The sequence below is a fragment of the Ochotona princeps genome, chromosome 3, assembly GCF_030435755.1.
Source record: "Ochotona princeps isolate mOchPri1 chromosome 3, mOchPri1.hap1, whole genome shotgun sequence".
Classification (NCBI taxonomy): Eukaryota; Metazoa; Chordata; class Mammalia; order Lagomorpha; family Ochotonidae; genus Ochotona; species Ochotona princeps.
This window is the reverse complement of record NC_080834.1, coordinates 102,180,537-102,198,366: the sequence shown is the minus strand read 5'-3', so window position 1 is coordinate 102,198,366 and position 17,830 is coordinate 102,180,537. Positions and strand designations below refer to the sequence as shown.

The 17,830-nt window shown below is 45.1% G+C and overlaps 1 protein-coding gene across 4 annotated transcripts in view; it reads left to right on the top strand.

Moving 5' to 3' along the window:
* Nucleotides 1–17,830, top strand: part of IGF2BP2 (insulin like growth factor 2 mRNA binding protein 2) — a 170,597-nt gene that overhangs the window by 136,116 nt on the left and 16,651 nt on the right. For 2 of the 4 annotated variants that reach the window (XM_004577724.3, XM_058662187.1), the window contains exons 7-10: nt 436–570; nt 12,849–12,971; nt 13,293–13,428; nt 15,872–16,000. In XM_004577724.3, coding sequence (XP_004577781.1) covers nt 436–570; nt 12,849–12,971; nt 13,293–13,428; nt 15,872–16,000 — 523 coding nt within the window. The remainder of the gene's footprint in view (nt 1–435; nt 571–12,848; nt 12,972–13,292; nt 13,429–15,871; nt 16,001–17,830) is intronic. The other 2 variants (XM_004577725.4, XM_058662188.1) reach the window with 1 other exon arrangement.

The following is a 17,830-nucleotide window of genomic DNA, read 5'->3' as shown; positions in this document are numbered from 1 at the left end:
ACACTCAAATATAGAAAGCTTGCTTGATTTGGGTGTTTTGATTTGGATTAACATACGGCTTTTAAAGGCTGCAATCAGTTCAGAGTCCGGCACCGTGCCAACGTGCAGCATTATATTCACTTTATCCTTCGCTCCTACAGTCCCTGGAAAAGGCGCGTAAAATACTTCACTTACCACAGCAACTTCATTACCAAGTGGGCTTGCTGCCTTTTTGCCACAGTTAGAACCATTCCCTTCTAGCTGAGCCTTTCAGGACTAGAGTCTGGCACAAGGCCCCCTGCTCTGCTTGCCTCCTCCTTGGAGAATGGCCTTGGTTGCAAACGTGCTCGTGACGCTTTCTTGTCTGTGTCGTGCTGGTGGGTGTGCCTCTGCTTTGGGAGTAGGGTCCTAGCCCGGATGGCCTTGTCCTTATAGGTCTTGATTCTCTTTCTACAGGGTAGACATCCATAGGAAGGAGAACTCTGGGGCCGCAGAGAAGCCTGTCACCATCCATGCCAGCCCAGAGGGGACCTCTGAAGCATGCCGCATGATTCTGGAAATCATGCAGAAAGAGGCTGATGAGACCAAACTGTAAGTTTGCATACAGGGTCCAGATGACTAAACAGACAGTAAGAATGAATGCCCTTCATTCAGCCAAAAGTGTATTTTTAAAACTTTAAGTCAAGGGGCACAGCATATGACCTAGTGGCTAAATCCTTGCCTTGCAATTGCTGGGATCCCATATGGGCACTGGTTCTTGTCCCAGCTACCCCACTTCCCATCCAGCTCCCTGCTTGTTGCCTGGAAAAGCAATGGAGGACGACCCAAAGCCTTGGGACCCTGCACCTGTGTGGGAGACCTGGAAGAAGCTCCTGGCTCCTGGCTTTGGGTCGGCTCAGCTCTGGCCATTGTGGCCACTTGGGAAATAAAACAGAGGACAGATTATCTTTCTCTGTTTCTCTCTGTAAATCTGCCTTTCCATTAAATATAAATAAGTAAATCTTTTTTTAAAAAAGGAAAAAAACAGGGGTTAGGATTAAACACATACTCCAGCCTTTAAAAAAAGAAAAACACTTTAACTCTGGGATACACATCGCATATCTGCTCCAGCTTCCTGCTAATGAAGCTTGAGAGGAAGTAAAGGATGGTTCAGTTATTTGGACCCATGCTACCCATATGGAATACCTGGATAGTGTGTTATGAGCTCCTGGCTTTAGCCTTGGCCCATCTCTGGCTGTTGTGGGTGTTTGGGTAGTGAACCAGTGAATGGAACATCTTTCCCTCTATCTTTCTCTATATCTATGTCTCTCTCTCTCTCTCTGCCTGTAAAGTAGATGAGAAATAAATTTAAAATCTTAATAAAACTGTATGAGAGGGATTATATTGAAGAAGTTTGTTCCCTTGGGGCTGGAGTTGTGGCAAGCACACTAAGCCTCTGCATGAGGTACAGGCATCCCATGTAGGTGGTGATTCAAGCCTTCCCTCCACCTCCTGTTCTACTCCTGATCCAGCTCCCTGCTGGTGGCCTGGGAACTCAGCAAGACAGCTCAAGTTCTCAGGCCCCTGCACCCATATATTGGAGACCTGGAAGAAGCTCCCAGCTCCTGGATTTGGGGACCAGCCAAGCTTGGGCTATTGTAACTATTTGGGAAGTGAATCAGCAGATGAAAGATTGTGTGTGTAACTCTGCCTTTCAAATAAATTTTTTAAATTAATAATTTTTTGAAAAAAGTTTGTTCCCAAGAGTACAGTGGAAAATAGATCTTTGGCGTTCACCCGTGGCTGTTTTGCTGTTGTGTGATTCTTCTGGTGGTCCTAACCTTCTGTGACCCATTGGTAATAATTATAGACACATAGACTCATGCTGTCCAGTCTACTTTCTGCAAAAATGGAAATGTTCTGTCTGCCCTGTTCAATAAAATAGCTACTACCACATGTTGCTCTGGAGTAATTAAATTGTGATTAGTGCAACGAAGGAAATGAGTATTTTCTTTTAATTAGTTCAAGTGTCAATAGGCATGTGTATGGCTAATGACTGCCATATTGGACAAGGCAAGTCTGCAATCCCTGTTGTCACCAAATCCATCCAGTGCTGTTCTAGAAAAAATTTTTTTCTATCATGCCTTAGAACTGGATGACAATTCAAGCTGACTTTTGGCTTCTATGTTACACTTCTTGCTTTTTTTGTATTGTCCTGTAATTTCCTTGCCTTTCTTTTTTGGAAAACTTGAGATTCCATAGTGTGGTAAGTGTTATGCCAATCTTAATGGCTAATACAGTTCTGTCTGCACTAATGGATGGTAGTGCAGCAGAGAATATAGTTAATAAATAAAAAGACTACTGTCAGCTTGGGAAAACGTGTTTATACACAGCTATGGCAATTTTATGAGGAGCAGTGAAGGATATATTAAATATAACATTAATTTAGCAACTTAGCATCATGAATATTTCAAAACCAAGAAAGTAAAGGTAGTCTTTAAAAATAGATTTATTTCTGTTGGAAAGGAAAGACAGATTTACAGAGAGAAGGAGATACAGAGAAGATCTTCCGTGTCTCCCATGTGAGTGCAGAGGCCCAAACACTGGGTCATCTACTGCTTTCCCAGGCACATTAACAGGAAGTTGGATAGGAAGTGGAACAGCTGGGACCTGAATTGGTGCCCATATGTAATCCCAGCATATGCAAGACAAGAATTTAGCCATACAGCCATCTCACCAGGCCTGAAAGTAATCTTTACAAAGAGAGCTCTGCAGATCTGTTCTCAGATTTCCTTAGGAACCCTGACCTTTCTGTTGTGAATTATTTTCTCTGCATGGACTTTTGAAGCTCCCTCTAATGCTGTCAATTTGGTTTGAAAGCGCCCCATCTCATACAGATTATTGAGAACTTTATAAATGGCCCCCTCCTCTCCCGTGATCTAACACAAGCAAATTGCAAAATTCTAAGTAGTCAAGAATACTGATGCATAGATAGAATTTTCAAAGTTTTCATGCAGAGTTAAGGTAGAATATCTTTGACATAACTTTTCTAAATGCAATGCTGAAGATGCCGAAACTCCTGAGCTAGACCCAGGTCCTGCTTGGAAGGAACTTGTGGCCCACTGGTTAAACAAATGATAACCCCCCTGAGTAATAAATTGTGATTGTGAGAAGTGCAGCTTTGGGGAAATGCTGTGTCTAATGGTCCTTGTAAAGGAAGCTCAAATCCAAGTTTCAGAGGGATAGGTGGGGATTGACGTGTTTCAGAGAAGGCTCTCTGTAGATGACAGAACCCAGAGGGGACTGAGTAGGAGGTTAAAAAAAAAAAAAAACACGACAACAGGGATCCTGGCTTAGCCAGTTTTCTGTTGCTAACCCCCTGGATCTCTTTATAAAGAGAACAGGTTTGGAGGTGGAGTGTCTAGGATCAGCAGCCCCCTGCATTTACCTCCAAGAGAGTTCCCTGACCGCATCACCCCATGGTGGATCCTGCAGTAATGAGAGGGCATTCAAGAGGGAGAGATTGTGGGCTATGAGCACAGAAGCTTCAGGAGCACGCAGGAGCTGCTCTTGTTCTTATATCCTGTTTGCATTGCGCAGTAACTCACTCCTCGGGGTCTCCATTAATCCCTTCTTTTTAAAAATTTTTTTTTATTTTTATTGGAAAGGCAGATATACAGAGAGGAGGAAAGACAGAGAGGAAGATCTTCTGTCCCATGATTCATTCCCCAAGCGGCCGCAACAGCTGGAGCTGAGCCAATCCGAAGCCAGGAGCCAGGCGCCTCTTCTGGGTCTCCCACACGGGTGCAGGGTCCCAAGGCTTTGAGCCATCCTCGACTGCTTTCCCAGGTCACAAGCAGGGAGCTGGATGGAAAGCGGAGCTGCCTGGATTAGAACCGGCACCTACATGGGATCCCAGCGCGTGCAAGGCGAGGACTTTAACCACTATGCTATCGCGCTGGGCCCCATTAATCCCTTCTTAGGGCAGTGCCCTGGGAGACACTGCTTCTCCCTTTGGGCTCCATCACCTAAGGGTTCCTCCAGCTCTGAGTACCACCACTGTGGGAAACACCAGCACATGAATCCTTGGGGCTCAAACTACATTGAAATAATAGCAGATCCTATTCCTTTTTATTCATTTTTCAAATCTGTACTGAGCACCTACTGGGCATGTCAGGCATTGTTCATTATGGCTGGACCTCGGTGGTGAACAAAGCTGACAAAACCCCTGTTCTCAGGGCCAGCATGATGGCTCAACTGGCTAGTTCTCTGCCTGCAAAATGCCAGCATCCCACTTACTGTCTACTACGCTTCCCATCCAGCTTGCTGCTGGTGACCTGGGAAAACAGTAGGGGATGGCCCAAAGCCTTGGGACCGTTCACCCACATGAGACCCGAAGAAGCTCCTTGCTCCTGGCTCTGGATCAGCTCAGCTCCAGTCATTGTGGCCATTTAGGGGGTGAACCAGCCGATGGAAGATCTTTTTCTCTGACTTTCCTCTCTGTAAATCTGCCTTTCAAGTAAAAATAAATAAATCTTTACAAAACAAGTGAACAAATAAAAAATTGCCTGTTCTCAAAGTTACTTCATGGTGATGCTTCTGTTTACCTTGAGGAAATAATAATGCACCTGTTAGATACTTTGGTCTTAGTAACAGAAAACAAGTCCCGCAAGCCCTAAGATGTGATCAAGTTGTGGAAGAGTCACCTGACTTTGGGGCTCAAAGCCACAGGATGTTTTTCTGCACTGTCTTGCTCAGGACAAGTTATGCTGCCTTGGTGATGCGAGTGTGGTTATGGTGATTTCAGAAATTACATCTCCACTGGAAAATATGAAAAAATGAAACGGCATATCTTCCTTATATCTTTTCTTAAAAACTTTTCTAAGAATTGTGATTTTTAATATATATATATGTATATATATATATATATATTCAGCTTCATCCTTTTGAAGTACACAGTTCAGTGGTGTGAAGAGTATTCAAAGGTTATTAAAGTGAGATCTCCAGAACTTTGTCACCTTGGAAGCCCGGACTCTACTCATTGAACAGTTATGCTTCTTCTACCTGCCACCCACCTCTATCAAAACCATTCTTTACCAAGTCCAGTTCATGTGAATTTGACCACTCCAGGTACCTTCTATAAGTGGATTCATACAAGGCTAATTGTTGATGACTGGCTCATTTATTTCACTTAGCTTAGTGTCCTCAAGATGCACCTATATGGAGACCTCCCCAAGGGATCTAAGTCTGAATAATGTTCCATTGAATAAACTCCACTTTGTTTATTCATTAATCTACTGATGGGCATGTGGGGTTGCTTTAGCTCTTGGTTGTTATGAACCGTAATCTTGTGAACCTGGGTGTGCAGATCAATAGAGCTTCAAAATCCTATTCTCTTTTTTTTTTTCCATTTACATTAAAAAGTTAGTATAAAGATTTAATTATTGATTTTATTAGAAAGGCAAAGAGATCTTGAGAGAGACAGATATACCTTCCAACTGCTGGTTTGGTCCTCAGATGCTCCAATGGCTGGGGCTAGGGTAGCCCAGACCAAAGCCAAGAGCCTGGAACTCCATCCGGGTCACCCATGTGGGTAGGTGCCAAGGACTCAAGTACTTGTGCCATTTTCCACTGCTTTTCCACTTGCGTTATCAGAGTGCTTGATTGGAAGCAGAACAGTCAGGATTTAAATTGGCATTCCATAAGAGATCAACATCACAAGCCCCAAGCTTCATCCTCTGTCACAATGCCAGCCCTACATTGTTTCATGGAAGTTGAACCATCCTTGCACCCAAGGAATAATTCCCACTTGGTTGTGGTATATAATCCTTTTCATAATGCTGTGGATTTCAATTAGCCAGTATTTTGTTGAGGAATTTTATGTCATTTTTAATTATGGATGCTGGTCATGTTTGCTTGTGGTACCTTTGAGTGACTTTGGAATCTGAATAAATCTGGCTTTATAGAATGAGCATGCAAACATTCTCTTCAGCTTCCTGGAGGAGTTTTAGGAGGGTTATTAATAATGTTTGATATAAGGTGAGCTTTATGGTACAGTGAATTAAGTCATTGTATGAGACATCCACATCTCATACTGGGGTGCCTAGTTCAAGTCCCAGCTATTCTCTTCCCATTCAACTTGCTGATAATATGCATTCTAGGAAATAGCAGGTGATGGTTCATATTGTTGTGCCTGTGCCACTTGTGTGGGAGAACCAGATGGAGTTCTATGCTTCCCGCTTTGGTGTGGCCCAGCACCACTACTGCAAACAATCAGGGAGTGAATAGCAGATGGAAAATCTTTCTCTCGCCCTCCCTCTCCCTTTCTGTCTGTCTCAGTTTCTCTGTTACTGTGTCTTTCAGGTAAATAAAAAGTAAATAAACTTTTTTTTTAATGTGAAGCCATTTGGTCCTGAGCTTTTCTTTTGTTGGGAGGTCTTAAAATGATTATTCAGATTTGCTTTTATTTACAATTCGATCTTAGAAGGTTGTATATTTCTAGCAACTGATTCATTTATTCTTGGTTATCCAATTTTTTTGGCATATCTATTGTTGCCATAGTATTCTTATTCTTTCTGTGGCATTGGATGTAATGTTCCTTCTTTCATGTCTGACTTTAGTCATTTAAATATTCTTTTTCTTAATTTAGCTGAGATTTCTTAAGTTGCTTGATCTTTTATTTAAAACACCAACTGTATCGTTTTGTTATTTTTGCTTTAGCTTTACTGTAATCTTTATTATTTCCTTCCTCATACTAGCCTTGGGCTTAGCTTGTTTTTCCTCTTTATGTCTAGAGGCATAAAATTAGGTTGTTCCATTCATATTTTGTAATATACACACTGACAGAATAGACTTCCCTTCTAGCACTGCTAGTGCTGCCTCCTGTAAGTTTTGGCCTGTTGTCTTTTTATTTCATGTGTTCCAGGGATTTTCTAACTTCCTTTGGCTTCTTTGACCTACTTCTGGTGTATGTGTGTATTATTTTATTTCCATGTAATTAGAAATTTTACAATTTTCCTTGTGTTGTTGATTACTAGTTTCAAAGATACTTTCTATTACGTGTATTGTGGCCTACTATTTTGCCTATCTTAGAGAATGTTTTCTTCTGTTATTGTAGAGTGTTTTTTATTGGGTCTGTTCTTCAGCTCCTGTGTTTTTCTATTGCTCTTCTGTCTGCTAATTTAAGTATTATTAAAGTGGAGTATTAAAGTTTCCTATTTCATAATACTGCTTTCTGTTTCTCCCTTTAATTCTGTCAAGTTGGCTTCAAATGAGTGTATTTTGGAGTTCTGTGTTTTAGTGCACAGATGCCAATAATTTTTGCATCACTTGAATGGTCTCTTAGATTATTATATAATGTCATTCTTTGTCTCCTGTAATAGGTTGTTGTTGTTGTTGTTGTTAGTCTTTGTCTGATTTTAGGATATCATAGCTGCCCTCCCTCTCTTTTGGTTGCCATTTGTGTAGAATCTCTTATTTAACCTTTTTCCTTCAGTCTCTGTGTTTAGATTTTTCTTAATTGCTATTTTATTTTGAAATATTATTTACATAGTTGAGAGGGATACATGTCCATGTGGGCCTCAGGTTAGGGTAGGAAGGTCGAGGTATGGAGGAAGGTGGGTGGGATAAATGTTCTTTTTTCTGTTTTTCCTGTATATGGAGGGGGAAAAGAGGGTTGAGGAGGTGGGGTTGCGCCTTGCTGCCAAACTACATCAGCGTCCAGAGATGGGATAGTCGTTTGATGATGCCTTAAAGAGCCCAATATGAGGAAGCATTTTCCAGGGATGTTACTTGAGTGGTTTTGATAGTTCTGAGATGTTATCAGTTTCATTGCTCCAAGGTTGAGAAAATCTTTTCAAGGTCTCTTGGTTGACAACATCTATCTTAGTGTCTGCCCAGACCCAGACACTTGCTGCAATGTTTGGTCAGGAGAGCTATCCATCCTTCTCCACTTTCCATCCTCTGACAAGGCACTAGTTTATCCACTCCTGGCCTAGACGAGCTGGCTGCCATGTCCTTTGTGTGCATCTGTCCATGCTGTCCCACTGCGTGGGCATCAGGAACCAAGGAGACCCAGACCCAATATGTACACTCCAAGGTCCAACCACATATCTTATAACATCCCCGTAGTCAGGGTTTGAGTCAGCAGTCTAGTTGGGGAATCCCCCAAGAAACTGCTCCTGGAAAGACTTCAGACTTTGACTTTTGTGTGTTCCAGCCAGTGCAGGGTCAGATACAGTCTACCACCTGCACCAGTCAACACACATACCAGTGCTTTTCAGATACACTCCTAGCCTGGCCCATACCACAAGCCCCACCTCCCCCCCCCCCCCGGCTCTCGTACACACCCATGGGTGTTGTGGCATAGCTCAGTCTGCTCCACCCCCAGACCCAGCCCACATGAATGCCAATGCTTGGCCTGGGCTGTTCCCAATCCTGGCTCTCGGGCTCACTAGCAGGAGCTTCAGCCTAACAGGAGAGTTCCCCAACTTTCCCTATCAGACCCACCTCCAGCCAAGGATTTCTTGCACACTGGTAGATATTCGAACCAGCCTGACCAGCCTGAACGCATTTCAGCTTTTGCCAACAGGTGCAACAGCCCAAATCTGTCTAACCCACTCCAGACCTAGCTTTCTAGTGGACCAACCTAGTGCTGCAACCTGGCCCAGCCCATCCTGCACCCACTGTGGTTTATCACAAGTGCCAGTGGAAGCTGGAGCCTAGCCCAGGCTGGCCTGTCCCTGCACCTGGCCCACACACATGCTGAGGGGTGCTGAAGCCCTCTTCAGTCTGCTCTGCCCACTGTCCTGACTTTCGTGCTCACCAGTGAGAGTTGCAGCCTAGCAAAGTAGTCCCTGCAGTTCCTCCTCTAAGCCAACTCCCAGCCCTAGATCTTGTGAATACCTTTGTGTTTTTACCTAGCATGGCATGGCCAGCTTCCAGCCCCAGCTCTTGTGGCGGGTACTGCAGCCCAGCTCGGCCTGCACCCAGCCCTGGCTCTCATGTGAGCTGATAGGTACAGTTGTCTAGCTCACTATTGGCCACACTCCATCCTGTTTCAGCCCAGCCCCACCCCAAGACCTAACTCACACACATGCCAACTAGTGCTGCAACCTTGCCTGGCCTGACCCACACTCAGCCCTGGCTTTGTGCTCACCAGCAGGAGTTGTGGCCTAGTAGAGGAGTTCCCCAAGTTCCCCTACCAGTCCTGCTTCCAGCCCCGGATCTTAGGTGTGTTGACTAATGCTAGATTCCTGCCTGGCATAATCTGCCCCCAATCCCAGCCTTTACATGTGCTGGTCGGTGCTGTGGACTGGGTCAACCCAGCGTGCTTCCAACCCCAGATTCCGTATCAGTTAGTTAATGTAGTTGTGCCTGGCTTGGCCCATTACCACCCCCAGCTCTCATGCAAACCAGTTGTTACTGCAATCCCACAGATGTGAACCCACAAATTCCCTCCAGAATCTGCCCCAGTCCTGGTTCTCTGATGAGCTGCTTGATGCCATGGCCCATCCCTTGCCCTGACACTGACTGGTGAGTACTGCTGCCTAGCCCTGCCAGGCAGGCCAACCCTCCTCCCACAGCATACTAGCTTTCCTGTATGCCAGCAGGCAGCAGGTGATACTACTTAATCCAGCCCAGGTCTTCCTGCGTGGCCTTGCTCTCACCTTGATGTGCCTTCCCTTTTCCAAACCTCTTAAACCCTGGTTTACCTGCAAGCCTAGTGGCCTGACCTGTAGAAGTCCTCCACAGTCATTCCTCACCTGCAAGTGCAGGGGCCTGTCCTTGGAGTTCCCCAGAAGTCATTCCACACCTACCAAACACCTCAGTGGCCGCACTCCCACTTCTCCCCAAATCCCCATGCTAAGGCAATCTACAGACCCGGGAGGAGCTTCCAGTCTCCGGGCAGCATGGAGCCACCCAGGCCACTGTACAGGCTCCAACCGTGACCTTAGCTTTAAATTGAGTCCCTTGTAGTCAGTCAGCATAGTCAGATCCTGAGTTTGTTTTTTAATCCACTCAACTCATGTCTTTTACTATAAGGTGATGAGAGCATTTACATTTACATTCACTGCTGATAAGGAAGGATTGCCTGTTGCTATTTTGTTCATTGATTTTTGTATGTCTTGTTGCATTTTTGTCCCTCTTTTCCTCTCTCTGCCTTTCTTTGTTGATATGGGGTAGTAATAGGGCTTGATTTCCTTTTGTGTATATCCTGATAGATTTTTTTGTATTTGATTTTTTTGCATGATTACCATTGCAGCTACAAAAGCCATCTTAAGATTACAGCATGCTCTTGTATGTAATAACAAGTCAGCTTCCATCACGGGTAGAAACACTCCTGTGTGACGTCTACAGCCCCTTAAATGCCCCAGATTGTATTTTTATGTTGTGTAGCCATTGACATATATGCATAGCTTTTAAAATGTTTTTTCTAACTTTTGTGTACCCAAATTACTCTAGGATAACTTATTATATTTTTCCATGTATAAGGGAACTTCAACAAGTTTATGAAAAATGGAATTAGAATTGCTTTGATATTGGAGCCAGTGTAGTGGCATAGCATGCTAAGTTGCTGCCTCTGAGCCAGCCAGCATCCCATATGGGTGCCAGTTTGTGTCCCAACTTTGCATCTCCCCAGTGATGTGCCTGAGAAAGCAGCAGCAGATGGCCCAAGTGCTCGAGACCCTGAACACATGTGGGAGACCTGGATGAAACTCCTGGTTTCTGGCTTCAACCTAACCCATCCCTGGCTTTTTCAGATAGGTAGGTAGATAAGGAGAGATGCATAAATTTAAAAATGTATTACTTCTGGAAAGCTATATATTTTCATATAGCTCTGTATGTTAGCTACCACTCATTAGCATTAGTTACAGAAGTCACCTGACTGGTAATGAAGTATATTGATTGCCTTTGTCTATCTGGGAAAGTTTTAATTTCTCCATTTGAAAACAAAATTATTTTACTTGGAAGTCAGTGTTACACAGAGAAAGGGAGAAACAGATAGAGAAATCTTGCATCTGCTGGTTTACTCTCCAGATGGCTACAACAGCCAGAGCTGGGCTGTTTCAAAGCTGGAAGCCAGGAGCTTCTTCCAGGTTTCCCATGTGGATTCAGAGGCCCAAGGCGTTAGCTCTTCTCTGCTGCTTTCCCAGGCCATTATCAGGGAGCTGGATCAGTGGCAGAGCAACTGGGACTTGAACCAGCACCTATATGGAATGCTGACATTGCAAATGGAAGATTAATGTGCTATCCTTCTGTGCCAGCTCCGTAATTTTTCCATTTTGCCAGGTATAGATTCATGGTTAGCAGAGATGGGTTTTTCCCCCCTCTTTCAACATTTTAAATCTACTCATATCATTCTACTGACTTCTGGATAGAAAATTTCCTACTGAAAAATCTGTCAAGAATCTTTTGGAAGCTGCTTTCTGTGTCACAAGTTGCATATCTATTGTTGCTTTCAAGAGTCTATCTTTGACTTTAGTCAGTTGATTATAGTGAGTCTCTGTTCCATGTGGATTTAGCCCAGTTGGAGTTCTTAAAGTTTCTTGATCTCTTTGTCCCTTTATTCCCCAAGGCTTGGGGAATTTGACCACTTACTCCGATACACTCTCTCCCCTTGTTTTGTTTTCTCTGGGATTCTCCTCACACATTATATTGGTTTGCTTGACAGTGTCCCATAAATCCATTAATTCTCCTCTTTTTTTTTTTTATCCCTTAACTTGATTTCAAATGATCGACCTTCAGATTTGTTGATCTCTCTTGTTAAATGTTGTTGAACTTCTCTGTAATCTTTTGTATAATTCTTCTGTTGATGTCTCATTTGATTCATGCGTTGCTCTCCTGATTTTATTTAGTTGCCTGTGTTCTCTTTTAGTTCATTGAACATCTGTATGGTTGTTTGGTTCTTTTAAATTCTTTGTCAGGTTATTCATAATCTTATAATTTTTAGAATGGGTTTTTTGGAGTTTGGTCCCTTGGATTGGACCATGTTTCCCTATTTCTTGGTAGGCCTTGTGATTTTGGTGGTGGGTGTTGGGGCAGGTAGGATTTTGGCAAATGAAAAAAGCAACCACCCGTACTGTTAGCTTCATGCAGGGGTGCAACCTCTGTCAGCCTAGCTGGGGCCTCTCCAACCTTTCCTGTCTCCTAATGTTCCCAGTGTCTTTAACTATAGAACTGCAGCTCTCGCATCAAGTTTGCTTCTGCTTTTAGCAGCTTAAGTGATCTGAGTCAGTGACACAAATGCCAATCATTCAGAAATTTTCCCCCAGAAAAGACAGAATGTTGCGTGCATGATCCAGTCTTTTGTTGCCATGCTGACAGAGGACCCCAGCCCTTCTAGGTTGCTCTTGATTATACCGTACAGGGAGAGAGGCGTGAATGGTGAGCCAGGCTGCAGTTCTTACCTGTTTTGCTGGAATCCCTTGTTGATTTTATAGTGACCTCCATGTCACAGCTTTTCTCTTGATCTCCACAGTTCTCACAGACGCATCTTGGTCCGTCTTGGGCTGTAGATTTGATGTCTGCTCAGGACAGCAGAGAGGGGCCTGTTTCTTCCTTGGCTACCACTTTGATGAAGTCATTCTCTCTTGTGCCTTTTCTTAAGAGCAAGATGAAACTTCCCACACTCATGACCACAAACTTTTCTTCATGCCTCATTGTCCAGATCTGCCTCATGGACCTACTTCCAGCTACTTACTATCAGAGAGTACAGTGACCACTCAGCATATTCTCAGCTAAAATTCATGAACTGGAGTTGAACTAGAGTCCATGACCACTTGGTACCTGAACAAATTCATTTCTGTTTGTAAGAAACAGGGTAATGACTCTAGGAAAGCAACCATTGTGATCATTCTGTATGTTCAGTGGTTGTTTGTCTGTTGCAGAGCCGAAGAGATTCCTCTGAAAATCTTGGCCCACAATGGCTTAGTTGGAAGACTGATTGGAAAAGAAGGCAGAAATTTGAAGAAAATAGAACACGAGACGGGGACCAAGATAACCATCTCATCGTAAGCTACTCAGATTCATTGCGTCTGATAACAGAGAGCTTGCTTAATACTTCTGCTATTTCCCAACCGTGGGGATATATAAGTGAAATAAGTATCATCATCAAAAATAAACATGTGAACAGTTGTCAGTCAGATTTTTCTAGCATGGATGTAGTGTAAGTTGCTAGTAAGATTTAATGGGGACAGAACACCAGAATGTGTTGTGACAAAATCCAGTTTTCTCCCATGTCTACTAGCAGTTCTTTGTGATTTTTTTCCTGGAATTTTATTTTTTCCCTGTTGATAACAAGTATTTTTTCTTCTCTTTCTCGCAATGGCCAGATTGCAGGATTTGAGCATATACAACCCTGAGAGAACCATCACTGTGAAGGGCACAGTCGAGGCCTGTGCCAACGCCGAGGCTGAGATCATGAAGAAACTGCGCGAGGCCTTTGAGAACGATATGCTGGCCGTTAATGTAAGTGATGTGGGGCTTTACTCCTGGATGGTTTCCTAGGAGGCTTAGTGGGAAATCATTAAAATCATAAACTCTATAGACTATAAAATGAGGAAATGGTTAGGATAGAAGGTTTGGTAGGGAAAGCAGGATAGAAAAGGTTGTGGCGGTGCAGAATCATATGGATCAAGAAGACTGGAAGGCTGCTTACGAAATGAAGATGGGGTGGCTCTGTGGTGTCATGGCTTAGCCTCCCCAGCATGGAAGCATCACAGATAGGCACAGGTTCAGAAGCAGCTTCCTGATAATGTACCTGGGAAAGCAGCAGAGGATGTCCCAAGTGCTTGGATCCCTGCAGTCACACGGGAGACCCAGAAGAAGTTCCTGGCTCCTGCCTTTGGACCAGCCCATCTCCAGCCATTGTGGCTATTAAGGGAGCGAACTCGCAGATGGAAGTTCTCCATCTCCCTCTCCTTGTAAATCTGCCTTTCAAATAAATAAATCTTAAAAAAAATGAAAGTAACTGATAAGCCAGCTGGATTGGGTAATCTGAATCTCCCAGGTGAGTGGCAGGGAGGTAACTGCTTGAACCTGCAGCCCCCCCAGGTGCACAGAAGCAGAAGCTGGAATTGGAGTTGGAGCCAAGACTTAAACCCGGCACTCAGGTATGGGATGCAGGCCTCCCGAGCCCTCGTGCTTACATAAACCAGCTTCAGCACTTGTCAGCTCTCAGCCCTTTTAATTTGACCTGAACCTTATCTATTCCCCATTGCTCTTGGAGGACTTCGTAGCGAATCTCTGCCCTAGTAATGTTTCCTAAAGGAGTGGCTGTTGGCAACAGTCTCTGGGGAGTCACACCCCAGATCCCTCACTGCAGCACTGTCCCCAGAGCTCTATTTTCTTTTTCTTTTTCTTAATTTTATTTTTTATTGGAAAGTCAGATTTACAGAGAGGCAGAGAGACAAAGAGAAAGATCTTCTGTCAGCTGATTTATTTCTCAAGTCGTCACAACGGCCATAGCTGAGCTGAAGCCAGGAGCTTCTTCCAGGTCTCCCACATACATGGGTGCAAGGTCCCAAAGCTTTGGCCCACCCTCGACTGCTTTCCCAGGCCACAAGCAGGGAGCTGGATGGGAAGTGGAGAACCAGCAGAACCAGCACCCATATGAGATCCTGGTGGATGCAAGCTGAGGACTTTAGCCACTAGGCTACCGCGCCGGGCCCCTGTCCCTAGTGTTTATGGCTTGGGTTGGTGCCATGGCCCCCTCACTCCCACCTGCAGCCTGCCTTTCCTGTGAATCATGGGCCATGAGCGGGTGAGTCTAAAGGCTGCAGTAAGATTCTCCTCATACTTGGATACATTCATCTGTGGAGGACTCCCAACACTTTAGGGCTACTGTCTCCTTCTGGAAGCGCTGCAGAGTCCAGAGGCTCCCAGCATCTGCAGCTGAACCTGTTGCTCAGATGCATTTGTGTCTGGAACCAAGTTGAACACCCTTGTTGGACGAGTAACAGAATTACTATAGCAGATGAGGTGAAGACAGTCTAGACGTTGTCAAAGATGAGGTCCAAGGTGACCGCAGGCACAGAGGAGCAAACAGAAGATGTAGGAAAGCTGGCTCATGTCCAGGAGGCAGGTTGAGCCCAGGCTGGCATGGGTGCCCGCATTCCTCCACCTCTCACGGCCCATGTAACCGGAACCTGCCTCCAGCCTGCAGGAGCGTCTCCATGTGTAAAGGTGACACCAGCAAACAAGGCCATTGCCAAGCCCGCAACTTGATAAAGGAGACAGTGAGCCGTGTGGAGCCTGGGTTGTGGAACCCAGAACTGTAGTGTCATCTTTCCATGCATAAAGTTAAAAATCTGATTTGCTTAAAGTACAGTCATTTCACATACCAGGCACTGAGAACACAAGTTTGTGTCTGCCAGGGAACTGTGGTCTGAAAGGTTAGACATGGTGAGGAGTAGGTGACCGAGAGGCCGCGTGACAAGCGCTGTGTTAAGAAAGCAGGGGCCTGTGTGCGGGGACACCTGAACTCAGGTGAAGTCCACCTAGCCCTCGAGGAGGCCTTAGCCAGGAGTAGAGTGAGAGAGGTGCTTCCTTGCAAGGCAGATCATGTGCATGCTGGGCAGGGAGGTGAGAGAGTGAGTGTGGGGTGTTCAGGGAGGCTTGGGCAGGGTGGGGTGAGGGCTTAGCAGGGTGGCTTGGGTGCTCCGTGAGAGTCCTGTGGGCCTGTGGAGATGTGTGGACCTTCCCAAGGGCAGCAGAAGGAATGCCATGGTCACGCTGGGGTCAGTGCCCTGTCCCCCTCTAGGGTGCAGGATGCAGAAGATGAGGTGCACAGCCCAGTTAGAGCTGATCAGGAGACACTGATGCCATCCACACGAGAGCTGCAGGTCGAGCCAGGCAAGCTGAGCCTCTCTGGCCTCCACACCTCATCACTTTTCTCCATTTCTGTCCCCAGCAACAAGCCAATCTGATCCCGGGGTTGAACCTCAGCGCACTTGGCATCTTTTCGACGGGACTGTCCATGCTGCCTCCACCAGCAGGGCCCCGCGGGGTACCCCCCACTGCCCCCTACCACCCCTTTACTGTAAGTAGCTCAGACCCTGAGTTTTTCCCACACTCAGGGCACCTCCAGGCAGCAGTGTTGCCCTGCCAAAGCCCAGGTGTTCGTCCAGAGGCTGTGCTTACAGGCGATGACAGGATGCAGCCAGTACTGCTCAGGACTTCCTTCTAGTGGGAAAACTCACACCACACTGTCCTGTAAATACATGCTGTTAAACACGGTGTGAGGGTACTTCAACATGTGTGTGGGAAAGCGGAGTTAAAAGTTACGTTTATTTAATGATTTTGGAGTTCATGAATAGGCTTTCCCCTCCATAATATGCATTTTCTACAAACTTTTTGGAAACTTCTCACATATGTCCTGTCCTGGAAAGAAAGAAGCTACTAGCAAATTCATTAACTAAAGGCCTGTTTGCTGTGTAAAAAGAATCTGTTAGCTCAAGCAGTAATAGGTATTGGTTATTTATTAGAATATCAGAGTACCTGGATGATTTTATAAATACACATACACACACACGCATGCACACATACAATTCCTACCTGTGTTCACAACTGAAATGCATTGTTGTATTAATAAATGTTTTAGAAGAAGGTACTAGACAACTTGGGGTTTAACCACTTAGCATTTAGTAGTTCTCTATGAATAGTTATTGTTTGAATCCATTCACAACAGAGAAAGGAAGGTAAATTTTAAGTTTTCTGCTGGGTCCGGCGCATTAGCCTAGTGGCTAAATCCTTGCCCTGTATGCACTGGAATCCCATATGGATGATGTTTGTATCCCGGCTGCTCCACTACCCATCCAGCTCTCTGCTTGTGGCCTGGGAAGGCAGTAGAGGATGGCCCAAGGTCCTGGGACCCTGTGCCCGCCTGGGAGACCTAGAAGAAGCTCCTGGCTCCTGGCTTCGGATCAGCTCAGCATCTGCCATTGTGGCCACTTGGGGTTCAATGAGCCAGTGTAATGGAAGATCTTTCCCTCTCTCTCAACCTGTCTCTGTAGGTCTGCCTTTTCAATAAAAGTAAATACATCTTTAGAAAAAGATGCAAATTTTTTTAAAAAAGTTTACTTGTTGCTTTTATTTCACAAGCATTCATACCAGATTGGAATTCCAGGTACTTGACAGTTCTGTTTGCAATCCTAACTCTTCTCACCACATGCTGCTAATTGTATGAGTGAGCTTCTTCGTGAAGAAGGTCGTGCTGTGTACATGGGAGTAGTCAGGTAGGTAGAGCACTGGGCCGGGACTTAGGCATTGCATTGTGTGAGTTCCTTGTAGCTTCTTTTTAAATTTTTATTTATTTTCAAAATTTTAAAATTTTTGTTGGAAAAGCAAATTTGCAGAGGAGAGACAGAGAAGAAAATCTTCCTTCCATTGGGTTATTCCCTAAATGGCCACAATGGCCAGAGCTGAGCTGAGCCAAAGCCAGGAGCCAGGAGTTTCTTCCAAGTCTCGACGGGACAGTAGGGCAGAGTCCCAGGGACCTGAACCATCCTCCACTGCTTTCCCAGGCCATATACACAGAGCTGGGTTGGAAAAGGAGCAGCTGGGACACGAACTGGTGCCTGTAAGGAATGCTGGCGCTTTCTGGCAGAGGGTTAGCTCGTTGAGCCACAGTGCCAGTTCCCTTAAAGGTGGGATGAATCCGCTGTGTTCTTCTGTCAACCAAATACTGAAATGAACTGATGACTGTTCACAGGCAGCGCTTCTGAGTCACCTCCGAATTGCTCCTGACCATCCATCTCCCCCGAGGCTGAAGGGTAGAACCCCACAGAGAGGCTGCGTGTGTGTGTGTGTGTGTGTGTGTGTGTGTGTGTGTGCGCGCGCGTGTGCGTGCATGGTAGGAGAGACCATGGCA